This window comes from Aplidium turbinatum, chromosome 13, assembly GCF_918807975.1.
Source record: "Aplidium turbinatum chromosome 13, kaAplTurb1.1, whole genome shotgun sequence".
In the NCBI taxonomy this organism is placed as follows: domain Eukaryota; kingdom Metazoa; phylum Chordata; class Ascidiacea; order Aplousobranchia; family Polyclinidae; genus Aplidium; species Aplidium turbinatum.
Window position 1 is genome coordinate 21626762 of NC_137484.1, and position 27665 is coordinate 21654426.

The 27665-nt window shown below is 39.0% G+C and overlaps 3 protein-coding genes across 3 annotated transcripts; 2 read left to right on the top strand and 1 right to left on the bottom strand.

Annotated features, from left to right (window-relative positions):
• The first annotated feature begins 1615 nt into the window (after nucleotides 1-1615).
• Nucleotides 1616-9934, top strand: LOC145782104 (uncharacterized). The gene is made up of 10 exons (XM_082593850.1): nucleotides 1616-1882; nucleotides 2721-2828; nucleotides 3752-3957; nucleotides 4214-4402; nucleotides 4746-4861; nucleotides 5798-5913; nucleotides 6094-6178; nucleotides 7279-7740; nucleotides 8481-8756; nucleotides 8995-9934. Exons 1-10 carry the CDS (start codon nucleotides 1661-1663, stop codon nucleotides 9855-9857), a joined length of 2643 nt encoding a protein of 880 aa, XP_082449976.1. The 5' UTR covers nucleotides 1616-1660; the 3' UTR covers nucleotides 9858-9934.
• A 2229-nt stretch (nucleotides 9935-12163) lies between these two features.
• Nucleotides 12164-15967, top strand: LOC145781739 (uncharacterized). The gene has a single exon (XM_082593409.1). It carries the CDS (start codon nucleotides 12164-12166, stop codon nucleotides 15965-15967), a length of 3804 nt encoding a protein of 1267 aa, XP_082449535.1.
• A 3541-nt stretch (nucleotides 15968-19508) lies between these two features.
• On the bottom strand, nucleotides 19509-27592 carry LOC145781844 (methionine aminopeptidase 2-like). Its single transcript, XM_082593525.1, has 11 exons — nucleotides 27227-27592; nucleotides 26671-26739; nucleotides 25753-25930; nucleotides 23772-23933; nucleotides 23488-23561; nucleotides 22586-22693; nucleotides 22089-22190; nucleotides 21365-21454; nucleotides 20807-20910; nucleotides 20588-20709; nucleotides 19509-20231 (listed from the first exon to the last, which is right to left on the bottom strand). Exons 1-11 carry the CDS (start codon nucleotides 27357-27359, stop codon nucleotides 19979-19981), a joined length of 1395 nt encoding a protein of 464 aa, XP_082449651.1. The 5' UTR covers nucleotides 27360-27592; the 3' UTR covers nucleotides 19509-19978.
• Between the last annotated feature and the right edge of the window lie 73 nt (nucleotides 27593-27665).

Genomic DNA, 27665 nt, shown 5'->3' on the forward strand with positions numbered 1-27665 from the left:
GCAGGTTTCGTGGACCTCCATGTTCCAAACTGGGTGGTACTGGTACAACCATTTTCTACCGAACCTACAGACGTAGGCTACTATAGAAGTGGAGCTTCAAGAGAAGTTCATTGATATGCAAACAGATGATGAATCAAGAGTGAAATTCAGATATGATCGATACGATTTGTTTTGGTGCCAGGTTGCTGGCAAATATGGGCTTCTCTATAAAGAAGGTAGAATGTGAATTTTGTCGTTTCCTACTTCATATGGTTGAAAAGGGGTTTTTGGCTGTGACATCGATGCTTTCAAAGCAAAGAAATTGCTTGCTAGTTCATAAATGTGATGATCTTCGACTCTATCTTGCGAAGATGTCGCCAAACATTTCAAAACTTTGTAAAAGTCGCCAAGCTCATCCATCCCATTGAACATTATCACGTTACTGTCAATTTCGTTGATTAAATTCCCAAAACTAAATTTGTCTATCACTCAATTATCAATGTTTATTTTACTTGACAGAATTAGGGGGCAGAATTTTATTTCAATAACAAAAAGGGGGCGATGGACTAAAAAAGTTTGAGAAACACTGCACCAATCCCTGCACTGCACTAGCGTAAACTCATTTTGTTTGCTAGGTGCCAAACATTCACACGGTATAAACCACTCGAAACAAACAAGTTTTATTTTGAATTTTCACGAATTAACACAAGCATCTGAAAGTGTTCATCTGACATTTTGCTGCGTTTTGGTTTCAATATGTCTTTGCCCATTGAAAACATTCTTTCAACTGCAGCGCTGGAAGGTATTGGCGTGTTGTAGCGAAAAAAAAACATTAAAAAGTATGCGTTGACGCTATGCGCTAAAAAACCGCGAAAACTTTACGACGTAGCCTCAAGTGACAACTATTCAAAAAAAGTCTATACACCGCAAGTCTACGGCATAGAATTTGCGCGTATACGTAGGCCTACATCCCTGACTATAACACAGGGTACCGTCTACCGTGCAAAAACTTGGTCATATGCCTAACTAAATAGCAACTTTGCCAGCTTTTGCGATTGAAAACGCGTTAACTAGTTTTTGGAGGTCAATCTTACGGAGTAGATCGTTTTCAATACACAGAAGTACCAGTGTATCAAGACGTTGTTGACACTTTGTTGATGTGTCAACATTGTGAAAAACAGAGCTAGAAATAAATACTTATTAGTTTAGAAAATAATTATTTTGAAAACATGACTAAATTTCCATTGGTTTTAAAGTGGCCTGGATTTTTGACTGGCCTGTAGGCACGTGCCTACTTTGCCTAATGGTTAATCCGGCACTGACAATAGACTAATAAAACTTTTCTGTTTTTAGTAAACCACCCAGAAAAATAAATTAAATAAATCAAACTGAAGATGCTTTAAAAGCGAAATCGATATTTGATTACAAAAATGAGGCTGGTACACTGTTTGTTGTGTTGAGCAACAGGACGAGACCAGGCTACAATAAGCAGAAATATGGCAACTTACAAGTGTGTGAGATAGGTATTATCATCTCACAAATTTAATAGTTTATTTTGAATGAAGCATTATGACGTCACATTATCAAGAACTTCTAGTTTGCAATTGGCTGAAAAGCAGCAACGAAATTAAGGAACTTAAGTTTTCCACAAAACGTTTTTTCAACATTCAGAATTTAAAAGATGTCCATAGAAGAAAGCGCATGTCCAAACGTTCACGAATACTTGATTGATGGTACTCTATCGGAAGAGGCTGTGGAGTGCCGTCGAAACGGATATGTGCTTACAGGAAAATTTCTCGGTCAGGGAGCTTACGCAAAAGTATATTTAGGTCAAGCTATACCCGAAAAAATTCAATCAAACTTCAAATTAAAACGAATGGGCTGCCAAGATAAAGAAATGAAAGTAAGATTTATATTTTGACAAAATGTTGCTCTGCCTAGAAAACTTTATTTACTTCATCGCATGGTAGGCCTACAGTTACGATAGTCTACCACAACAGTACCGGTCTTCGGGTATTTTGGGCTCTGTGCGGAATATACCTTGCGGGCCCCTATGACAATGATCCAATTCAGTAGCGTAGCTAGGTATTTTGAAAGGGGGGAGGTTTTGACGGCCGGCCGGCGAAGCTTGAGGGCGTGTTCGCCGAAGGCGACACCCAGCGACGGAGGGTGTGGGGGCCTCTCCCAGAAAATTTTGAAAAATTACTTTGAATTTGGTGCATTCTGAGAGCACGTTTAACAAAAATCTAGGTATGAATATTATTGTAAAATGGTGCCATTTTTCCATTGGAAATGACAAAATTACTGCATTTTCTGAGTAGCCTAAATTACGGGCCCCCTAATTTTTGGGCCCTGTGCGATCGCACGGTTTGCACACCCCAAAGACCGGCACCGACCACAATTATGCTCTTAAAAGTTGTATAGTTAGGGCACTGTTAAAAGACTAAAGGGAGTAAGACATCACATGAATGCTATGTAAAAGCATAAAGAGCCTGATTTGTTTTCACATGAGTTGCAACGTCGTATATATAAAATTCAACGGCACACAGTGGAAGAAATAATTCATAACAACCACTCTTCAACAAGCGGAAACTACACTCTGTCGATCTCGGTAACGGGATCTGCGTCAGTGGTTCAAAATCTCTGCAAAACTGCTTAAGACTGAGCTTTCTCAGCCTGAGGATAAAATCAAGCCGCCGCAATAAGCATTTAATTACACAAACCCCTCTTTTACTTCATAGGTCGCCATCAAAATCATCAGTACTTGCTCTGCTCCTGAAGTCTACATCACTAAATTTTTACCGCGTGAAGTTTCAACAATGAACAGGTGTTACATGCACACCAACGTAGTAAGTATGTAAAAGGTTTGAGAGAATATAGGCCTAAGCAATTTTTCTCGAATCCAGGCTTATGCTCGGTGATTGATTGATTGAATCTTTATCCTCGGACTGGAAAGCTTCTTGCAGAGCTTAATCCTGGCAGTTTCGCAGACTTGTAGAGGCTTTGAATCACTGACGCAAGCCTGGTCACTGAGATTGACAGAGTGAAGTTTCCGATTGTCGAAGTGTTGTTGTCGAAGAATTATTCCATCCACTACATGCCGCTGGAGATCAGTCCTTGTGCGTTGCTTATTGCTCCAGCACCCCGAGAGTCGAACCAGCGCCGCTTGATCTTGAAGCTTCTTCGTTAAGCTTCTTCCAGAAGTCACGCGCTAACCAACTGAGCTATCGGAGAGGGATTGAAGATTATACAGAAGATAGGCTATATTGAAGATATATTGAAGATTTAGATTAAGTGGATAAGGGGAGAGAATCAATTTATGTTTTTATCTTTAAGTACAGTATGTCTTTAAGTGCTTCCCAAGACATAGCTGCATGCTCTTACTAGGTGCCACAACAGAGGACTACACTTGAGATTTTAGATCATAGGGATGCGAAACTATCTTGTTTCTGATTTACAAAATAATGTACTTTTTAAAAGTTATAAAAGAATAATGAAGTTGATTGTGAAGTAATTTAACTTTTTTTAAAGCAATTTTACAATGAGGCGTAAATTTTTTTCAAATTGACCCTTCTAATGTTGATGGCAAAGCGGAGCTGCTCGTCCGTCATATAGCCTACACGTGCTCTCGCCATTTGATCACGCATTTTATGAAAGCGAACAGCAAACGTAGGAACCAACGAAAATAGCCTAGATTTAGACACAATATCTAAGCTAAATTATTCAATTTGAAATCTTTATCATCTTATCAATTTAAATCTTAACATTGCAGATACAACTTTATGACATCTTTGCTAGTCATAAACGCATCTATCTCGTACTAGAATACGCAGAATGCGGCGATTTACTTACATATGTCAACCACTGCTATGCACGAAAATCAGAAAACAATTGTATAACAGAAGAAAGAGCGAAGGCGATGTTTCGGGATATTCTCGCTGGAGTCCATTTTGTTCACTCCCGAGGAGTTGCACATAGGTAAGAAGAGAAAAAGTTAACGTGCGTGTAGAGAAAGATTATCTGACATTAAAGTTCTCAATCGGAGTACATTGACTCACTGAAGGTAAATTTTATGCAAGAGGTAAAATTGATTAGCAGAAGAGGCTTAATGAAAAATGCTTTTAATTTTTGATCCCAATATAGAGGTTAGAGAAGCTGTAGATTAGGAGGTTTTGCCAGTGAAGAAGGCTAGTGATTAATTAATTATTTAACATCTAGACCTACTTGTTTTCAGAGATTTAAAATGTGAAAACATTCTCTTGGCAAAGAACAGACGAGCCAAACTAAGTGACTTTGGGTTTGCTATTCAACCCACTCACAACACGGAATTGCTGAAGACACACTGTGGAAGTTACGCGTATGCACCTCCTGAAATACTGAAGCAGCAGAAGTATGACGGAAAATTAGCGGATTTATGGAGTTTGTAAGTGACGCCTACTGAATGTACTATATTGTTCTTATACTTTACATTACATTAATTTCAAGCAAACATTACAAAAACCTCAAATAGCTTATCTTTCAAAATAATAAAAAAAATCTGCTATACCAAGTTTGCGGGCGTTGAATCAATGTAAAAAAGGATCGGTTTTATATCTGGTTGTTGACTGAGGTAAAAAACACAGCATTTTCTGCATATACAGTAGATTTAAGCTAAACTGATATTTCTCTATACGAAGAAACACTTTTTTGAAGGTCCCTTCAGGTGTCACTTTGGACAAATTCTATTGCATCAGTATTACACCACTAACCAAGAGATTTTCTTTCAGAGGAGTCATACTTTTCGCCATGGTCAATGGAGGGCTGCCCTTCAAAGAATCCGACGCCAAAGCCGTTCTTAGCTCAATGCGAAAACCTGTTTACTTCAAAGAGTGTTTGACGGCAGGTTAAATTTTGTGCGCATAGATAACATATTTGGTATTGCTGTTTAGACCGGGACGATGGCTTAGCGATAAAAAACGTCCCCCTCTATTTCGTTAGATGTTCGCATTGACCGCTCGCTACTTCACACCTTAATCATAATAAGCATGTTTTAATTTTACGCTCATTCCTAGATAGCAAATCAATCGTTTTTTACATTGATTCAACGTCTGTAAATAGCAGTAGGCCTACCTATCCATCATCTCATATTTCTTGTTACCGGTACCATATAACTTTACATCACAATTTTAAAATAAAACGTTTGTTCTGCTTTTCCCCACCATATGAGGCAAACCAGAACGTATGTTCCTGGTATGTAATAAACTTCGGTTGCTCGAAAAAAGTGATAGGCTAGTTGTATTTTTATACCTTGTATAGCAGCATGCAGTTCACTAACTACCGACTTAGCACAGTTTTACACTGATAACATAAAAACATGTTTTTTCTGCAATGTATTATGGAATATATCAGTGACATAGATAGATGACGTCATCTAGTCAATTTTGTTGAAAATATCAGCATAACATTGCTTGATTTGATCCGGGTGTGTGCTATTCAATGAAATTAGCGTTAATTACATGGATACTATGTGCGTGGCATAGCGGAACGGCGTTCCTCTTTGCCCAATCAGCAATATTCTGTTTAGCCCCAAAGTGGAATAAAATAAAAAGTGAAAAAAATGGAAATTCTTAACATACAAAACTTGTCCTCAACCTACATTCAGGTGCTCTTTAAAACACTCTAAAAACACTTTACAAACTGTTTTAACAAAAGAAATAACTTAACCGAATAATAATCGAAAGAAAATTTGAATTTTTTGTGTAGGCTAATGGGCCAACATTGTCATTGGAAACTGCTTAACTTTCAAGAAATAAAAATCTTTTTTTCAATATCTCTGTAGATTGTAAAGATCTTATTAGAGGTTTATTGAAGATCCGACCTCACAAAAGGCTCTCTTTGCCAGAGATATACGCTCACTCTTGGATGAGGAAATCATCCTCGCATCGTCACAGAGAGGTGAATGGCTCGTTTACACTTTTTCTTGTGTTTTTATTAGTGTATTAGTGTTAATACTCTTTTGTTTATGGAAAAATATTTTGAAAAATGATTGAAGAACTGGGCATGATAGGCTACTCTTCTTATGAACACAGAAGTTGTTTTGCCTCCAAAAGCGTTCTAACGCGTGTGTTCGCTTAGGCAGCTACTGACAATGCTGACGAGATATCGGCGGGCGATAATCCTCACGTCACTATTCCAACTGCAAATGAGGAAAGAGACAACGGTAAGTCGAAGTGCCAGGCAATTAAGTTGTCAGCCCCAATAGCTCCGTTGGTTAAACGCTTGACTTTGCAAACGAAGAAACTTGAAGATCAAGTTGCGCTGGTTTGACTCTCGGAGTGTGCGCTTGAGCAACGCATTTCAAGAACTACTCTCTATTCAGCGGCACCAAGTGGATGGAATTCCAGGGGTTTTAGGTTTTTATTTAAAACTGCGGTTAGGTTATTGGGTAGAAAATGATTTATCAATTATTTTTCTTCACAACACGTACATTTTTTAAGGAACGCAAATATTATAGTAGATTAGGAGAAAAGCATTTTGTACAAGGTCGAAAACAGTAAATATTCATTACGGTTCTCTACAGAATAACTTATAAAACTAAGTCGTTTTTTAAATATATTTTTACTCTGAGATATACATTGCCCATTATACAAAATCTTGCTTTTGATGATAACTCAATCTCGACAAAATGTGACTTGATTAATTGATCTTTATCCTCGGACTAGAAAAGCTTAATCATGGCGGTTTCGCAAAGCTGTAGCCTATAATGTACACTTGTAGAGGCTTTGAACCACTGACGCAGGCCTGGTCCAAAGATTTCTAGACTAGTGCCTAGATATCCCAGTAACCAATCTTCAAGGGGGATACCTCACAGCCCACCAATGTAGCAACGTCCTCATGGATTGGACATAGCGTTTACGAAACAACAACCGAAACTGTCAGAGTGGATTTTCTCATAGTTTTGCCAGGGAATTATTTCATCATATCTTCAATTACAGATTGCACGTAGTAGCTACATATTAATATCTTACAAGATGGACGGATAGTCAGTTGGAGCTACGTTTAGACGTTGCTAGTTTTATACCTTCTAAATCTTTGATGTTTCCAGAACTTATTTACAATAGAAATGTAGGCTATGTAGCTACCGGAAACCCTTACAGGGAAAAGTTCCTCTTATCTTTCGCATTATGTTTTCTTTCGTTATAACATTGACCGTAGCGACTTCCACGCAAAAGTGTGCCACGTGGATCTACAACGTCAAGGTCATGTGTTGATCTCCTTTCAGCAAAAGCCGAAAATGATGCCTTTGTTGTTGTGTTGCAGATTTATTTGACACCCCTGAGCGAGTGCTGAATTATATCAAGGAAAGAGTCATACAGGGCGCGAGATACAGCAAGTTGTCGCCGACAAGAAACATCACAGAGGGCGCTGCATCTCGTGCACAACACGAAAGAACGACCCGCACAGAAACGCTACCAAAAAGCATTTACTTACCCGACACAACGCAAATTGAACCATCCGAGCAGAACGAACTCCGGCCAAAACCGAAACCAGCATTTGCCTTAGCGCAGAAGAATGCGTACAACTCAGACAACAACCATGGCAAAACAAGCTCTGCGAAACGAAACTTGCGCTTAGTAGAAGTTCAATACAATGATGACATGGTGGTTACGGGGGCTTCCCCCAATATGGCACTACCACAAGTGCCGAACAACAATGCCACAGCAAACGTGGCCATATCGCCCAACGAGAAGCATAGAAAAGAACAATCTTTAACCAGCCCAGGTAACTCTTTGGGGTCATCCCCAACAAACCAGCGCGAAAACGCTTTAACAGACTAATGGTGGTAGGAAGACTGTAGCTTTCACAAAACAAACTTATTGCTGTTGATGTTATGTTGTTTAATTTTTTTCATGTATTGCATTGAGAGTGACCTGGTACTTGGCACTACTTTCCTTTGCCGTTTTATAATTTTAATAAATGCCCCAAAAGTTGTATGTTTCCGTACCGCATCTTTTCTCATTATCACTTTACTTTTTGTCTGTTTATCAATCGTCTGTTGTAGCTGGTGTTGCATAGCTATAGCTAATATATTGCATAGCTATAGCTGAAAAGAGAAAATGTATTTATAATCAAAACTGCAGTAGGCCTATAACTGACACTAATGAAGAGACTTTCAGTAAATAACAAAACTTGAGCAAAATGATATTAAGTGCGAGTAGGACCTTGATAAAGCGACCACCGTTTGTAATACCAATTGGGTCGCATTATCAAAGAGACGACTGCAATCTACAAGAATTTGGTGCAATGTAAAAGTTTTGAGTGAAATCTCAGACAGCAAAGCTACTGCAAACGTTGAATCAATATAAAAAACGATTGACTCCCTGTCTAGAAGCTGTCGCTTCTATTGTTATTGTAAGTTAACTTATTGTATGTTCTCCAGCGATTTTCTGTTATTTCTGATTTTTTACCCGCAACATTTAAAAGAGTTTTTGTTCTTTGATATTCATGTATGTTGTTTGAAGCGAGCCAACGAAAACATTTGTTCAAGCTCCGTTACGAACCTAAGACCCCCCCAACAAAACCAGTCGCCATCCCTCGGACCCCAATGCGTGCCGACTACGAGGTAAAGAGAACGCGATTCCGCGGGGGGAGGAAAACAGTGGATCACCTCGCGAAGAAACATCGCAGTACCACTTCACCAAACGTTGTAAATATAAACATCGAGCGTTCCCCTGCACCACTGGGCGTTACGACGGACGTTGGCCTGAAAATGATGCAGAATCTTTCAGTATTTCCACGTAAGTCTTTATGCTAGGCGTGTATTTATTATAAATTATAATGAATGTCTCTAAGGAAGCAACCCAAAGTTGTACAACATACCACTTATACTCCGTCATTTTATCTCACAGTTAACAATCGTGTGTATATTAAGTGTTGTTAGTGTATGTGGCCACGCTTCACTGCTGAGGGTTGTTACATAGACTCACTAAGCGTCTGGAAACCCTGTGCTTTCACAAAATTTTTATCACTTTACAGCTCACCTTACCCGATCAGGCGCTACCTCAGTACCTCCAAAACCCATTGCCGTTCGAGATGGCCAAGGGCGAGATTCGCTGCCTTCTCCTCAGATCGAACCTGTAGATGTAGTTCCGAAACCTATTCGAGTTGGGAAAGACAAGAGTAGAAACCCAGAGACAATGGCATATAACTTGACCTGTATGCACAACAGGAAGAAAAAAGGAATAAAGCCCCTTTCTAAAAAATTAATCTTGACAATCCCAGAGAAAGGACAGCAACCTGACGTTTACACAGAAGTGGTTTTGAGTCCGGAACGCATCGCAGAAACCACTCGTGGAAGCGGATTTAAGTACAGCAAGCCAGTTGCACGAAACAGAAGGATAAAAACTAAACAACAAACCCGAAAGCCAAGCAAATATTCGGCTCTAAACGATTATCCTCACGCCTCCTCCCCACTAAAGTCGAAACAAGGCGAGCAGGTGTATAAATCAATATATGACAGGCCGGGTTGCGCTGTAGCGGCGTGGGTTGGCCAGCAATGTGCGACCAACAACTATACAAGGGTCGTAACGCCAGGAAACAATAGCACCAGATATATGTACCAGAACCCTGGGTATTATCAAGAGCCTAGAGATGTGGCTGGAGACGGAGAAAGAAATGGACGAGGTAGTGGAAAGCTTCTTTACAGAAGGTCACAGACAAACAGGAACATCCTTGAATCAATTTCGCAGTCAATACACGCGCCTGGTTTACCTTGCTATAGGCAGCCATACACCCCAGTATCCCGCTGTGGCCAAAGACACAACACGAACACTTCAAGACAGTCACCACAAGAAACACTACAGAAGCCTGTTCACTTACGGTTATCTCATCTCAGATGAAATAAAATCACAAAAAATCCGAATTTTAAATGCTTCACGCGTAGAATGATAGTTATCCAGACGATGTTGCTGTGCAGACCTTGTGTCGCATTTAAATTACAACTGATCTGAAAAAGTTTTTCATGATTTTCACGAAAAAGCAGAGGAATGGGTACTTGCAGTCAGATTAACAATTAAAAAACTTGGAATCAACGAAACAAAACAAACACAGTTCAGATGCATTCGTGGCTGAACCGACACTTGGGTTAAAGTGAAACGGCAACTTTGGCGGCATAAGGGGAAAAGTGGCGTCTTTAAGATAGCTTATTAATACACCGTCAGTGGGTGTGCGATTGGTTAACAATCTGTAAACTTTATAGCTGAAGACCAACGTTTTTTCAATAGCAAGTACAGTGTAGCAGTTACAATGTAATTTAATAGCCTACTGCTTGTCTTCCACTTATGTTAGCCTGCTTTCGTGCAATGTGACGTCATAAGAAGTGGCAGAGAACACCCAAGAAAACAAAACCATATAGAAAGAGGCAATCACTGGTATAAGATGAATCAAATTTAAACCTATGTGTGTTGCTACTGGTTTTGTGGTTGAGAAACATTTATGTTAGGCTATGTCTGAAAGGTACCTTACGAAATATTAGTGTTTGCTGAGTGTTGTTTTATGTTAGGCCCTAAGCCCCTAACAGTTAGGGGAAGGCGAAGGAAAACGGACATGCTAACTTCAAAGTGCTCTACTTGAGCAAGAAAATTAGATATCATGGACCTATTGCGTTTTAGAATCACTTGAATCAACATTTCACTTAACAACAACTGCCCAGACTAATAATAATCGTGTTTTTATTTGCGCCCATTGCGATAACATACAGTCCACTGCGATCACAGATGCGATGCAAAAGACGACAGGAAGCAGCGAAGTGACATATACAGGGGTCCCACGCTAGAGTTGTTCAATTTTATTATGATTTTATGCTCAAAACAGGCTATTTTGTATGCTTTTTTTATGATATTCAGTACAATTTTATGGCTTTTTTATGTTTTGAACAGATTTTTAATATCATGTACACAACAACTGCACGACTTGAAATGGTAAAAATACAATCGTTAAAAACTGTTTTGGTCTAAAAATTGGCAAAACTATTTTAAACCAACATTTTTTACAGCAGCAGTGCTTATTATACTGAATTCAGAACAACCACACCACATTCTTTCAATGTAAAATACTTGAATATGAAAACTGCCAGGTATAGTACCTCTGTAAAATTTTCAGCATTAGACTTTAAAAATGAATAACATTGCTTCGATTCACAATACAAAGTGGTTGTTTATGAACATTTGGCCACATGTTCATACTCAAAACCTGCCCTACATTCTACAACTTTCCAAAAATTATACTGAAACACCACTTTTCCACTTCACAATAAAACACAATTGGCCACAGTGAGAAATGCAATTAAATTTTAAAAAATCAAACAAAGGTATAAAACGTGTAACACAAAGACTGCCCTACAGCCTACAACGTTCCAAAAACTTTTGAAAAGCCACTACTCCACTTTACAAATATGCAAAGTATGGTGAGCAGTAATAACCCTTACGTTTCACCCCAACTTCACTTTTTTCAATTTAAGGGCAGCCAGTTCTTTATCGCACCGACGCTTTCTCTCAAGGCCAATGTTACTGCCAATTTGCTTAAGTTAAGTCCTCTGCATTCATTTGTGCATTGCAAGACGTTTTCTAAAGAATAATTATTAATTTTACTTCAAATAAATTCCTTTACATTTTGTGTGCAAGCGATTACGTAACTTGTTTATCTATATTTGGTCTCGGTTGCACCTGTGTTTGCACCTGCATTCATTTTCGTTGAACCAACCATTTATTTCTCGATGATAGAACGTCAGTTTTCATTGATTTCTACAACCTTTATGACGTGTTTGTGTTTCAACATTTGTCAATCTTTAGAGAAAGGGAATTTCGTAAATTGTGGATTGAGTTGTGTCATTCTTAAATTTGCTATTCTCAAGGCGGTCAGAAAGTAAAACTAATTCTCAAAGTTACCTGTTTATGAGATTGTCTAAAAACGCACATTAAAAGAACACGTGAAAACCAATTCAAATTCATGTGTCGTGTTGTTGGAAGCAATCTAGACAGAAGAAACTGACCAGGCAGTTCAATAGAGCAAAGGTCAACAATAAATAAAATTCGTCACTGTAACGTCGCAACCAAATAAACAAAGCGGGCGTTACATTCAGTTTTTAGACAAATCAAATCAAGAAAATCGTCGTTGCTGACAGTGAGCGAAGTTGAATGTCAAGAAAATGGCAACAAATTCTGTAAAGGAGAAAGACGTGGCAGATAAATTAAATACTGAAGAATCATCAAATCCAGAGCCCCCAACATCAAAGGTGACAACAAGATCACAATCCAAAAGGCTCCAACAAGCAACAAATGGCAGTCTGCACCCAAGCGACAGCGCCAGCAAAGATTCTAGCAAAAGCCGCTCCTCAACAATGAGCGCTAAAGTTAAGAAGGCGGTAATATTAGCTCGACTGGAATCACAAAAAAAACTATGCGAGTTGGAACAAGAGCAAGCGAAAGCAAGGGCAGAATTTGAAACAATGGTCCTAAAACAAAGTCAGCTACGTGAAGAACAAGAAAGAAAATTCCTGCAACAAATCCAGGAAGCTAAACTAAAGGCAGAGCTCCAAGAGACGATTGCCCAACTTTCGGAAGAAGATGGTGGTGAGCGCAATAAAATGTTTAAAGACAATGTTGATATAAACGGACAATTTCAATCGAATTTAGCAAATAATGTAAACAATAATTCTGTGTATCCTATGTTATCCCAATTAACGTTGAATGGCGTAGAAGCCAGGTCTAACATTCACGAATCTATTGTCGTTTCAAACAAAATTAATCCTTCACAAACAGTAACAAATAAATCGTTTGTGAGACATGAGCCGAGTACGTCGTATGCCCAGACCCCTGTACTAAATCAAATAAACAATAATCAATCAGTAAACTCGAAACAAATTCCAAATATTACTATCAACCCGTCCCCACTGTTGTCTGTAGAACCCCCAATCTTTGATAGAAATTCTGCTGAATACTGTGGTTTTATAGACGCATTTGATACGTTAATTGATTGTAATTTCACAGAGCCTAAACGTAAACTTTTTTATCTGTTGCAATACACCAAAGGCTCTGCGCACACTTTGGTAAAAGGGTGTCAATACATGCTTCCCCACGAAGGTTACACAAAAGCAAGAGCTTTGCTACAACAAACCTTCGGTCAAAAATTTCAAATAGCTCGCGCATGTGTTGATTCCGTCATAAACGGGCCATCTCTTCAAAATTCTAACAAGGATTCTCTAATCAAGTTCTCTTCGGAACTTACTTCCTGCATATGTACTTTGTCTGGCATGAATTACTTACAGAAAATGGACAACATGGATACCATAACAAAAATAATAAGACGCTTGCCAAGTGGCTGGTATTCTGGCTGGTTACGCGAAGTTGACGTAATTTTGCATGAAAGAAATCAAGAAATAAGCCTTTCAGATCTCTCACGATACGTCTCGCGCAAAACGAGAGAAACGACCAACTTGGCATGCGATATTCTAAAATCTACTAAAAAACAATTCGATGATTCCAACTCCAAACGTAGGAGCAGCGTAACCTTTGCAACGCAAATAAAATCGTCGAACCATGAAAGGACATGTCATCTGTGCAGAGATAAACATTTTCTCAATCAATGCAAACAATTTCGAATGATGAATATTGACCAAAGGCTTAAATTTGTAATCGACAACAAACTCTGCAAGTGCTGTTTAAATGCTGGTCACTGGGCATATCAATGTAAAAGGAAGGACCCTTGCATAAAACCAGGATGCACTGAACGCCACACTACTCTCTTGCATCCCCCAGATGCAACACAAATCACCACAAATATCACACCTAAAGACACAACTACTGAAAAAATTAATATCAATCAACCTACACAAGCAATACGCAATGGGCTTGTCAACACACGAACAAATTCTCGCAGTCTGCTTCCCATAATCCCAGTAAAGGTTCGCCTGCAAGGAAGTAATCAAACTATCACTACACAAGCATTTTTGGACAGTGGAAGTACAACATCTTTCATAACGAATGATTTGATAGAAAAGTTGCAAATTGCTGACTGTCAAGAAACTAATATTTGTACCATCACGCTAAACAACACTGGCAAACGTAACAAGGTAAAAGTGGTCACAAATGTCGAAATGTCAGATTTTGACGAAAACAAATACATTTCTCTAAGCTCACTCTACTCCACCTTTCAAATTCCTGTTTCAAATACAGATATTCCTACCCTAGAAGACACTAAACACTTTCCAGAATTTGCAAACATCTCGATTCCCGATGTTGACGCAGAGGTAGGACTCCTTATCGGCAATGACAATCCGTACGTTCTCCAACCACAAGAAGTAATACAAGCAAAAGGTGGCTATTATGCCATCAAAACGGCCGTTGGTTGGCTAGTGAATTGTCCTAACAGCAAACAGGATCAAAGTAGAACTAAAAATTTCTTTACCAAAACTTCTACCCATCCAATGTGCGACATGTGCTTTGACGCTGTTGACTCAATTGTTAACTGTAAACCCGAATTATCTGTTCAACAAGCTCAATTCATGAAATCTGTTAACTCTAGTATCAAACTTTTGGAAGACTCGCACTACCAAATCGACTTGCCCGTTCGAAATCCGGACCTAAAATTACCCTTTAACAAATCTCAAGCTCTCCAAAGAATTAATTGCTTGAAACGAAAGTTTGAAAGGGACGCTAATTTCTACATGGACTATAAAAGGTCTGTTGATGACATGATCATGAATCAATACGCCGAAAACGTTACTGATGTCCCTGGAATACATGGAAAAACGTGGTATATTCCACATCATGGTGTATATCATCCAGAAAAACCTGAGAAACTCAGAGTAGTATTTGATTGCTCTGCCAAATACAAAGGTATCTGTCTCAATGATACTCTATTACAAGGACCAGACATCACAAATAACCTGGTCGGCGTTCTTCTTCGTTTCCGCCGTGAAACAATTGCCATTCAAGGAGACATACAGTCTATGTTTCACCAAGTAAAGGTTCCTCAACAAGACCGTGATCAATTCCGATTCTTATGGTGGAAAGATGGGAATCTAGAAGCGCCCCTACAAGAATACCGAATGAACGTGTATGTATTTGGCACTGTCTGCTCCCCAAGTTGTGCAAACTTTGCTTTAAAACGCACAGCTGAGGACAACTCATCTCTTTTCAGTGCAACTACTGTAGATACAGTAAAAGAGTCTTTCTACGTAGACGATTGCCTGGCTTCAACAGCAAATGTTTCAGAAGCAGTTCAATTGGTAAGGGAACTTCGTGAGCTACTGGCCAAGGGTGGCTTTCGCATTTTAAAATGGATAAACAATGACCGAGTAGCCATCAAATCATGGAACAACAGTCAAATCGAAGATGCTTTAACACAAAAAAGCATCAAGTGGATCTTTAACTCTCCAAGTGCATCCCATCATGGAGGTGTGTGGGAAAGACAAATCAGATCCATTAGGAAAATCTTATCAGCTATCTGTAAAGGCCAAACTTTAACAGATGAAACGCTGACTACCTTCATGTATGAAGTAGAAAACATTATTAACAGTCGCCCACTTACAAAATCGTCAGACGATCCTAATGACATGGAGGCTCTCACACCGAACCATTTGCTTCTTCTAAAACAGCAAATAAACCTTCCTCCAGGCTCATTCACAAACAAAAAAGAGCTTTACTCTCGAAAACGCTGGAGACAAGTCCAATACATGGCCGACATCTTTTGGACACGGTGGGTAAAAGAGTACTTACCTTTGCTCCAGCAAAAACAAAAGTGGACCAAAAAATCTCCTAATCTGACTGTGGGGGACATAGTTTTAATCGCAGATAACACACCCCGAAACAATTGGCTCATGGGTCGCGTAATTCAAACGTTTCCCGACAAAAATGGCATTGTCCGTAGCGTTAGCGTTCAAACTAAACAGTCCTTGATTGTCAGACCAATTCAAAAGTTATGCTTGATCGTTCCTGCAAAACCAATGTAAATTTGTGCTGATTTTGTTTTCTCATGTTGTTTATACCTGTGTATTTGAACAAATGTACGAGGCCTTAAAGGGGAGGGAATGTTACTGCCAATTTGCTTAAGTTAAGTCCTCTGCATTCATTTGTGCATTGCAAGACGTTTTCTAAAGAATAATTATTAATTTTACTTCAAATAAATTCCTTTACATTTTGTGTGCAAGCGATTACGTAACTTGTTTATCTATATTTGGTCTCGGTTGCACCTGTGTTTGCACCTGCATTCATTTTCGTTGAACCAACCATTTATTTCTCGATGATAGAACGTCAGTTTTCATTGATTTCTACAACCTTTATGACGTGTTTGTGTTTCAACATTTGTCAATCTTTAGAGAAAGGGAATTTCGTAAATTGTGGATTGAGTTGTGTCATTCTTAAATTTGCTATTCTCAAGGCGGTCAGAAAGTAAAACTAATTCTCAAAGTTACCTGTTTATGAGATTGTCTAAAAACGCACATTAAAAGAACACGTAAAAACCAATTCAAATTCATGTGTCGTGTTGTTGGAAGCAATCTAGACAGAAGAAACTGACCAGGCAGTTCAATAGAGCAAAGGTCAACAATAAATAAAATTCGTCACTGTAACGTCGCAACCAAATAAACAAAGCGGGCGTTACAGCCAATACTAATTTTCGCCAGCGCAGACAATAGTTCGTTTTTATGAAGTGTTTTACTAGAAAGAGCATCTTGCAGATTAGCATTCCCTTGCTCAATAATTTCCTCTGCAGTCTTCAACTCAATCTCGCATCTCTCAATATCATCATTCAGCAAGGCCTTACGTGACAACTTTTCTGTTTCAATTCCTGCAGCATCTTCTTGCTCTTGGCAATTCTGTCTCTCCCGTTCTTTCAAAATGTTTGTTTCTTCCGAAAAAGCCCTATAATTACTTCTTGCTCCTTTTACTTGTTGCCGAAGTTCTTGTGTGATAGGATATTTTAAAGTGCCTCCAAACTTATCGATCCATTCTTTAACAATTCGCAAAGATAGCCTACAATGGTTTCTTCTTGTATTGTGTAGCCATGGCTGGCAAGTAAAGCCTTATTAATTGAAAAGCCGCGTTCAGGAGCAGCATTTCCGTGACTTAATGTGCAAACAGTTAGAGCAAGATTGGTAAGTTGGGTGTATTTTTAGTACCATTTTTGTCAAGCAAATGTCCTATTTTTAGCCAATAATGGTCAATTTGTTTGTAGCTTGATTGAGGGTTTTCATACTCATCAGCCGGCAGTACCTAGGCTACATCTTTCTATGGCATCTTGCCAATAGGAATATTTACGTTGACTTTTGGAAGTTGTAGAATGTAGACTCATTAGTGGTATCACTTGTGCTTTTTTATACCATTCCTCTTTAACATCTTCATACTGGTACGTCAGCCACTGGTCCCTAACCTTGTCGCAAAGCTCTTCTGCTGTTGTTGAGTTAGGAATGTCATAAACAGATGAAAGACGTCCTTTCATCACACTAGCCACTCTAAGGGTCAAATTCGAGATGGCATTGGTAGCACCATGTGCACTTCGTTTCTCTGGGTAAAGATACTGAGCATATTTCAGTATTGGTCGATTCAAAGGCAAATGATCAATCAGATATTTGATAGATTTTTTGTAGAAATTCATGCACCAATTTCTGAAATTCGTTTGGTCTGATTTTAAAATAATTGGGTCTAATAGCAATTGCTTTGGAATCTTTAGTACCGACATCAATTAAATTCACAGGCTTCAAATTTTCGTTCTTCCCAACATCAATATTTATAGTAGCATTTTTTATGCCAATGGTCAAATTTTATGACAATTTTATGACTTTTTATGATGGGGGTGAAATTTTATGCTATTTTATGCCGTGTGGGAGCCCTGCATATAGTGTCAAGTCAGCTGCTCCCCTTATTTTGGCTTGCCATTAAGTGTCTTTGCCGAGACACAGCCGCGTGCTCTGGAGCGAGTGGTTAAGAACGTCTGCGCGACGTTCGAAAGGACCCACGTCCTTTCGAACGTCGCGCAGACGTTCTTACCACTCGGCTACGCAGCCGACAATGAAACTTAATGTGTTTTTCTTTTGTTTACTTACAGAAAATGATGTTTATTCTGGGTGTCCGTTTTGCCCCAGGCATTGGGCAAACCGGGCGTAGTATAAGACCACTCTGTTTCGTGTTTCATTTGTTACATAGTTGTCAAGATCAAGCAAATTTTGTGAACTTGTTAGAATGACTATTCATGAACAAAACCAGTCAGGTTTGGTGACCAGTAGGCTAAAGTTATTTTAAATAAAACTTTTGCCGCCATAAATTTAGCATCTCCAGTAGTCTTATTCAAATAGAATCAAACTGACTGTTTGTCAAACAGCGCGTGACAAATGCATCTTTGCTGTTTTAGTTCTCCAAAACAAACTAGCTATCCGTTTGAAAACAATTTATACGCCAAAAAATATTGCTTCTTTTAGGCTGTGTTACAACTTACAAGTGATTTCGATATGTCTGTTTTGCCTCTAACAAGTTACCAAAAATGTCTATAGCCTAATAAGAAAAACTAAAATAAAATGTAAGTTAGAAAGCTTATTTTTTGGAGGATAGTGATCCATTGTCCACCAATATTCAAAACTAAAACAGAAGCAGAAATTTTCAAAAACACCTAAATATCATCACATTTTAGAAGACAAGTGTTTATAATACAGTAAAGTATTGAGAAAGCTACTTCGACCTCATGGCGGCCGAGTGTGGCTCGAAAGTTTAAATTTTTTGTGTGGATTCAAGTAGTTTTAGAAGATAGAGAAAAAAAAGTTTTATTTTTATTTGTAGTTTTTTCAAAAAAGCAAATATCCGTTTTGCCCCGCCTTCCTCCGTGCTGTATTATATATGGGTTACAATTTGAACACAATTACTTGCATTGCAACATTAACCATTTGCGTCTTTTTCAAATGTGGTGACGTGAAATTGTTAAATGTCTTAATGAGATTGCTCAACCAATGGAAATGAATGAACTAGCATAACAGATATTTCCGTTCAGCACCTAACAAGAGCACGAGGCTGTGTCTTGGCCGGACACCCGGTCACATGCTTGACAGAAGAAACGAAGACTGGCTTCCCTGCCTTCCATCAACTTCATGACATCATCAACCAGGGGGTAAGACGGGAGAGGCTTATGACAAAAGTGAGCAGATCACAACCATTTGATCGGTAACAAGATGGGTCGTTTGATCTGTGGACAACATCCGCCAGATAATATTTCAAGAGAAACGTGGTACCTACATCAAAGTTGGTCCCTAAATGAACCTAAAATCTCATCTAAAATACTGGAGATAGACAGTCGCGTCGACAGAGGGGTGCAGGGGGTAGTACTTTTGGACACAGGATGGTTTTAGGGGCTCACACTTTTCCAAGGGAGCCAAAAACTTGAAAAAGGCTCGAAAAATGGTTAAAGGTAATTCAACGTATATTTAGTTGTCTGATAGAAAACACTGACTTCTGAAGAAATTTGAAGTGACTGACTTCTGAAGTGCATTTGAACATTAACAGTTGATGTGATGAACTGATGTATTTTACAACTTGTGGCGTAAATAAGGTACCAGAGCAGATTAGACCCTGTATTTTACTTTAAACCAGAACAAGCATCCCCCTTCACATAAATTTCATGAACACAATTGTGAAAAAACTGCAACCCTGAGAGGAATAAAGTGTGGTGGTATACGGTCGCTCAATACAAAACAAAACGGCAGTAATAATTTGAAAACAACACGCAGTTCCGATTCGGCTGTTGAGGGCCAGAGCCCACACGCAGCATTGAGAGAGTGGCGTCTTTCAAATTTTCGGTTTGACTTTGAGCACAAATCAAAATATACATCATTAGCATTCTCCGTATCGGTGCTGCGCGAAGCTGGGTTGCAAGCAGCTTGCACATATTTCAGGCTTGGATACAAAAAAGAGCTCAGACAATGAACTTTTGTGTGTTAATTGCAGAAAAGTCGGTTTCGTCATCAACACCACGTCCCCTCTTAATAGTCCTCCCCACGACTGACCACCTCCTTACAGTCAGGGCGTAGAATAATGGTGTGCTCATACTGGGCAGTATAACTGCCCTTAATATCGCATAAGGGCGGACATGCCTCGATGATTCCAGAGTCGCACAAACTCTTCAGCGCCATCAGGTATTTAGTTTCCCCCAGTCTATCCAACCACCGACGGCAGAAGGCGAGAGTGCCGAAGTTTTGAGTGATCACATGAAGAAGCTTTCTCGCTTTCGGTAACCTGACAAAACAAAAAGAGTTGAAAACAAAGAAAAATTGAGGTGCTTTTAACATAAAGAAGATAGACCTAAAAAAAAACGAGTGAAGAAAATGCGCGGTTCCCGAAGCGGACGCACAAATGATGAGCCAGGTAACAAATTCCATCTTGTATGGAACAAAAAATATAAACCTGTAAGGTGTAACCTCCGGGGTATCGAGGGTTGCCGATATACCTTGAGCTCTGAGGATTGCCCTCCCAAAAAAATGTAATCATTTTGAGTGTTGGTGAGAGCATCTCGAACTAGAAGATGCATTCGTTTCGGAGATATGTATGCATGATAGATGCGTTGAGCCAACTAGTCTAGTAAAACAACTTACCTGAGATTGACAAACGAACCAGCAAGATCAAAGTTCTTCATGTAATGTGAGCAATCCATGTCGTCATGTACCACGCCTTTGCCAGTGCTGCCAAACGTTTCAATGGCGAACACCTCACCTTCCTGAAACAATATGTAACATCAGTGAAAGGTAATTTTAAGATAATAAGTAACAACAACAACAACACATCAACAAGTGTAGGCTGCTCTGCAGAGTTACCTCCATTCTGGTCTGGTCTCCTCCCTTGACACTAGGAACAAACTTTCCGGCGTGGATTCTGTACTGATCGATTGAGTGCCCACACAAATTCCTTATCGGGCGGACTGAAATATAACATAATTCAGTTGCACTGCAAATTAAACACTTTGAATTGCAGGCACAGCATCAATGCCTTCACATAAGACCATGAACTCATAACACCAACAGCGCAAACTTCATGTCTTGTCAAATGTTGTAATCAAGGCTGTGGGGTCGGAAGGATTTTGGCATGTTCGGAGTCGTTAAAAAAGGGCCGACTCTGATTTGATATATAACAATGAATAAAATCTTTGTTAGAAATCTTTTTTTTAAATCTTGTTTCTTGGCTCTAAAACTTACCAGAAAAGAGAAGTTTTTGTTCTTGCTAGTTTTTTGTGAAAGTCGCCATTTTAATATCGATCGGAACTTAAGTGAAATTAATTTTTTTTAAAAAGAGTTGAAGTCGTATATTTTTCGCCGACTCCACACCCCCTGATTGTAATACTGCAACATGTTTAAACCACGTGGTCAAGCTTTTACCTTGATATGTTTTCCCATCGATTTCAACCTCGTAAGATTCCATGGTCTCTTGTATAACTTCTCCCAGGTCGCACATACGCACGTCAATGCCTAGAACACATCAACAATAGGGTGGTGTGCTTTGAATCATAATTACAATTGTGATCGAATAGTTAGTTAGTGCACGGTTTTACGTTCTTTGTTATATAGCGAGGGTTTGACGTCAGCAAATTTCGATCCGACTTGATGGCGGCTTTCCACGCACTCTTATTTTGAACGTTGAACCCCACAAGGTTCCCCTTTCGGAGGTCGGTCCGCGCGTTATCGCACCACCTCTTCTTCGGTCGTCCACGTGGATTACGCCCTTCTACTTCGATAGACTTAATCTTTTTAGGCCAGGAGTGATCTTAAATTGGTTGTACGTGGCCATACCAACAGAGTCTCCTCCAACATAGGACCTCGTCTACTTGGTGGATGCCAAGCCTTCTTCTCAATTCTTCACTTAATACTCTGTCCGCCAGTCGCTTTGAGCATATCCACCACACCATAGCGTTGTCATTGTGGCTCAAACGCTTGATGTCCTCCGCATTAATGGATGTATGCAGCTGCTGGGCTAATGTGACATATGAACGATTTTAACCGACTTTATTAATTGTATATAACTCAGTAAACGAGTTCAAAGCATGTGCACTTATCTACACATGACAATAAATTGGCATCAAAACCATGCTTCAGTCAGGCATACCTGCATTCTTGATCCCTGTATTGGTTGCGTCTTTCACGGCTTCCAACAGCCGATCGTACTTGGGATTGAAAGATACAGTGAAAGCAGAATCGATGATTCGACCTGGGATATCAACATTGCACAAAAGGGTAAGCAAAAACGGATTTCATAAAATATGAAAAATACAAACATAGCTTGAATTGCAGACGTGCTTTCAAGCATCCACGTGAAAATATGGTGCCATCACTAAGAAATGAGATGGCAGTATGTGAAGTTTTGGTCGTGCTTAAATCCTTGTATTTGGTAAATCATTTCTCTCTCAAACACGCTTTAACGTTGCGTTTTGTCGCTTCTACCTTGACCCCTGGTATGTTGTGGCAAGTGATATTATTTTTTTGCTTTGAAGGCCAGAAAAAACATGATGATAATCATACCATTAACAAGGAAAAACGGCTCGGAACGGCTCATACCAGTCTTTCACCAAACCTTCAAATCGCAAGTAAAGTGTCGCATCATACCATTAATATGTGTTCCAAAGTCAATCTTGCAAACGTCATCGTACTGTAGAACGGTCTTATCGCCAGCGTTTGGGGTGTAGTGGGCAGCGCAGTGGTTCAAAGAACAACCTGGCAATGATACATGGTAATAAATAATTGCAATGTAAACCACTGCAATGCGCTGCCAATCTGGACTCTAGTGTGTCATTCTGAGATACCTGTAATGCCAAGTGTACGGCGGCCATTTTATACCATTAACAGGTAAAAAATAACAAATGGTTAGAATATAGTTATATGAAGATTTAGTATTAATTTTAGCAGAACCCATAATGTCACTGCTATCCTGCACGCTTCATGATATCGCTGCTTCACTTCGAGTTTGTGATACCTTTGCGGTGGTTCATGGTGCCCCGACGGGTGCTTCTATGAAACAGTGTAGCGATAAAAAGTTTAATCATTGCGCCTGTGATACTCGAAGAGCAAGATATTACGCAACTTTAAAGCTTCATAGGCCTGTATCAACTTCGAATAACGTCGGCTGAGTAGCCGAGTGGTGAGAACGCTGGAACGGCAATCGAAAGGGCGCCGGTTCGACACCGCTCAAGAGCATGCGGTTGTGTCTGTGGCAGGACACTTAAAGGCATGTCTGAAGGTGGGTACAAACATTGGCTTCCTTGCCTTTCCGTCCACTTAATCTAAATCTTCAATAACCACTAACCAGGTATAAGCCTGGATACGTCAAAACAAAACTAAGTAGATTATTATGGACATTATTAGTAGCTTACAGTTTCTCGCTTTCAACACGTCTGTTTCTTGATTGGAGGATAATATTTAATTTAAATGTAACACTCCACATGTTTGTTAGTCAGTAACTTTTGAAGTTATGCAAAATTTCCATTTTCAACACGTCAGCTATGACTCACCAGTAGGAAACGCCAAACCAGCTTCAAGCTTGTTCTCGTTGATTAAGCTTCTTGAAGCTGCTTCTAATTTCTCACTGGAACAATCAGCAACGTGTTATGATATAATGCAATCGACACTTTGGAATCATTGATTAATGACAATTTGAAATGACAACAAAAGTACGGACTTAAAAACACTCAGAATTCAGAAAGATACATTGAAACCAACCACTAGACTTGTATCAAGAAAGCATTTTAGCTTAGAAGATGATTACCAGGTAGAAAAGAAATCACAGATCACTCACCATATTTCAATCATTGTCATGCCAGGTTTTATATAACCCTGAACATATTTTCGAACTTGTCTATGAGCCTCGGCAGCCTGTCTGAAATCATTCCACATTTCATCATATGTTATGTTCATTGCTTTCTTCTCAGCAGAGGTTGTTCGCCAGGCAGCACTGCGCCTAAGAAAATAACACAAAATTTACATTTCTGTGGTATCCAGATGTAGGGGTGGGGTTGAGAAATAAAATAACGTGAACAAGAGTGAGAAGAAACCAATTTTTGTGACCACTATCAAGCAGAAAAGGTCGGTTGCAAAGGTAATGTGAAGTTTAGTTGCTTTTAAATATGTCTTCATATACCGGTACATTAACCAAAACAATTGTTGCCAGATCTTATGTCAGGATAAAGCAACTTAAAATAACCATCATTGTCAATCTCACAATAAATATAAAGTCATTGTTGAAATCAAACCTAGGGGTGTTCAATTTCGATTATTTGAATATTCAAAATTCAATTTATTTTCGATTTTCGATTTCGAATATCACAACTATTCACCAAACTGCAAAATGTGATTTTATTGAAAGAAACGACATGAAAATTCGCTAGAAAACGCGAAAAAAAGCCATGAAAATTTGCGAAAAAAGAACACAAAATAACGTCTACAGCTCCAGGCCCATGTTGGTGTTTATGAACACAAGCTGATCGACATGGTCACTCGTCAGTCGGGATCTCAGTTTCGTGACGGTCAGGCCAGCTTTTGAAAACGATCGCTCCGCTGGAGCCGAGATCGCTGGGATCCCAAACACTTCAAGTTCATTTTCACAGCGAGCGATTCACTGCCGCGACATTTCACTGCAGAGTGCAGAGGTTTCGACCCGAAAGCGACATCGAGTATGTTTGCAAGCGCATAATGCTAAACGCACGCTCCGTCTACGTAGCAAATTATGTTGTTTTTGGGTGCATTCAACATCTGATGACATTGAATCGACACAAAATGGTAGATTTTTGCTATGTCCCAGGCAGCAAATCAGTCATTTTTAGATTGATTCAAAGTCTGCAGACATTAAATCATTGTAAAAATGACAGATTTTGTTGTCTGGTGTTGGATTGTAGCATCGCGACTCGTTCTAGTGATTATTTATCGCGAAGCTGTTGCGGTTTGTGCACATTCAAAAAGTGTTTTCCTGCTGCCGATCGCTAGTTCATCTATTGTTTTATGTATCAACACAGCATAAAAAGTTGCCCACACACAAAAATATGCGTGGGGGCCTGGCCCCCACGCAGGCCCGCAGCCAGCCGGGGGCCCTCGCCCCCCTGGAAAAACTTCGCCCCCCCCTTGGCAAAATCTCAACATTCTCGAGCAACAGCTACAATTATAATGATTTTGCCCATTTAAATTTTTTTGGGCCCCTCTAAAAAAAAGTTGCCCCCCCCCCTTGCTCTGCGGTCTGGCTACGGCCCTGCCCCCACGGCTTAGGCGCCTATGGATTCGGTAAAAAATGGATAAAACTGCGACAAAGCTCACCCTACACTTTCTGCTATTGCACAACCTAGCTACTGTATCTTCATTCTTGAGAAATTTGGCATTAAAAATGCCAACCTGGCATCCCTGGCCGTTGACCCGCGAGAGCGTGTGATAGTCACGTGATCGACGATGCGCATGCGTCGAAGTCTTTTTTCGCTTGCAAAATGCGACAAGACAGATTTCGCGCCACTCGCGTTACTTTCAACCGCATTCAGCCGAAAGGGCGGCTATAATTTCGAATATGTCCGATACGAAAAACGAATTTCGAATATCACCTTAATCGAAATCGAATCGAAAATCGAAATTGAACACCCCTAATCAAACCCTTCCTCAAAGCTACAGAAGACAACAACATTATACACGAGTGTTAAAACTATAAACTTCTGTAAGCTTGACTTGATTAAATGTGAGGAAGAAGCTTTAACTTAAGTGAATAGAAAGTTTTGACCATCAGAGAGACCTTTGTAACTTACCCATCTTGTTGCGGTGGATATTCCACTTCTTCCCCATGAGGAAATATTTTATTGGGATACAACTCAAATATTGGAATAGTTGGAGGGTCAGTTTGAACTTTTTTAGACTTTTTATTTCGCTTTCTCTTCTTTTTTGCTTCTGTTGTAACAGCTGTGGCTTGTTCAATTACTTTTTCACCTAAACAGTAAATAACTAGTAATAGTTTTTCAACTGCATTAGTACTTAAATCAATTATTACATCATTTACATTATAGTTATTTCTTTCTAAAACCTCTACTCCTACAGCCTGTTTCACCCTAAAAGGGGGATCATCAGAAGGTTTTTATTCAAAATAAATAAAATAAGGACCTTCTGATGACTAGGGAGTGATGACCCCCCTATTAGGGTAAAACAGGCTGTAGAGGTTTTAGAAAGTATATAATAACTATATTTGATATAATTTGCTCTGCTTGGCTTTTTTGCTTGGCAGTAAACAGTGAGCACTTTTTGTAGTGTTAATACTATTTATTCTTTAAATCAATTAATATTATTATATAATTATCACATTGCAATGATATTAACATATCATATCATATTGCAAATCATATATCACACATCATATCCCATTGCAATCATCATATATAATATTATCACATTGAAATACTCAGTGCTTATGTCACTTGGTACAAATCGAGCAATTATTGTATATATATAGATGATAGTTTTAAATTTTTTTTGTTGAAGACGGACATTTTGTAACAAATTAACTTAATATCTTCAACAGACTTATTGCAGCATAGTATGCTCATGCCATATCACTCATATCACCTATTAAACTACTCAGACATACAGTAGCACTTACGTCAATATGCAACATATTAAACAAAGTTGATATCCTATCTAATGGATGCAGAAGTAACCTATGCTCAGTTGCTCACCTCCAGCTGTTTTTTCATTCACTTCAGTATTTCTCAACTGTCCATTGGTATCTGGAGGCTCTGTACTGCCTGAAAGAGAACTTTATAATGTTTATTACATTTTAAAATTATACAAACTAACAATGGCTGAATTCCAGTATTGGATAACCAAACAAAGGCAGTACTTTCTGACTTTGCTGCTACTTCAGATCATATGTTACCAGTTGCCTAATTTAGAAGTGGCTATTTTTCCACACGTAATGCCATGGTTACAATCAGGTGTTGCCAAAGTGAGGATTAAAGTTAGGAAGTGTTAAGGTAAGGGTTAGAGTTAGAAATAAGATTAGGGTTTTGATCTTTGCCAAGGACTAAAAAAAATTTCCAAAATACAAGATTTTGTTTTCAACAGCTTTAAACTTTTCTCAAATTAGGGCAGAATTCCTTATCTGGCAACACCATTGAGGCTATGATTACACTATATAGTGTAAATATAGCCACAGCCAATTTAGAACTGTTTCAGTGTATGGAATAACCATCTAACTGAGACACATGGCAATGATCACTTAATTATTTCTACCTGGATTCTTTTGTTTCTTTTTCTTCTTTTTTTTCTTAACTTCTTGAACCTCATCCACAATCACCTTTTTTAGGGGATCCAAATCAATTTCAGTGTCGTCCGCAAGCTGGGGCAGGTCAACCACTGCAGTCATTATTTAGCCTATGTTTGTTAAGCTCATCAACCTAGACATAATTTGTCAGCACATGGCCGAGTGGTGAATAATTAATAATTGAAACTGCAATGCTCAAGAACCCACAGGAGTGCTTTCAGCAAGACACTTAATTACCCATTTAATGATAGACAATAGACATGAATATAGGAAGTAGATGTAAAAAAATGGAAAAACTCAAATAACATTTGTGGGCAGTGTCAACATTTGGGTTTATATCTAGACATGGCAAAGTGTGATGACAAAAATTTACTAAGCCTATTAACTTGCATACATTGCTTTGTTCTT

What these genes read in the sequence shown, in the direction of transcription:
- LOC145781844 (XM_082593525.1), bottom strand. Translation starts at nt 27,359, where the DNA reads ATGACTGCAGTGGTTGACCTGCCCCAGCTTGCGGACGACACTGAAATT. An exon ending in AAAGAAACAAAAGAATCCAG is followed by an intron (nt 26,740 to 27,226) that starts GTAGAAATAATT and finishes GTTCTCTTTCAG; the next exon opens with GCAGTACAGAGCCTCCAGAT. An exon ending in GGTTCGTTTGTCAATCTCAG is followed by an intron (nt 20,232 to 20,587) that starts GTAAGTTGTTTT and finishes TTGTTTTGTCAG; the next exon opens with GTTACCGAAAGCGAGAAAGC.
- LOC145781739 (XM_082593409.1), top strand. Translation starts at nt 12,164, where the DNA reads ATGGCAACAAATTCTGTAAAGGAGAAAGACGTGGCAGATAAATTAAAT.
- LOC145782104 (XM_082593850.1), top strand. Translation starts at nt 1,661, where the DNA reads ATGTCCATAGAAGAAAGCGCATGTCCAAACGTTCACGAATACTTGATT. An exon ending in GTTACATGCACACCAACGTA is followed by an intron (nt 2,829 to 3,751) that starts GTAAGTATGTAA and finishes TTAACATTGCAG; the next exon opens with ATACAACTTTATGACATCTT. An exon ending in AAATGAGGAAAGAGACAACG is followed by an intron (nt 6,179 to 7,278) that starts GTAAGTCGAAGT and finishes GTTGTGTTGCAG; the next exon opens with ATTTATTTGACACCCCTGAG.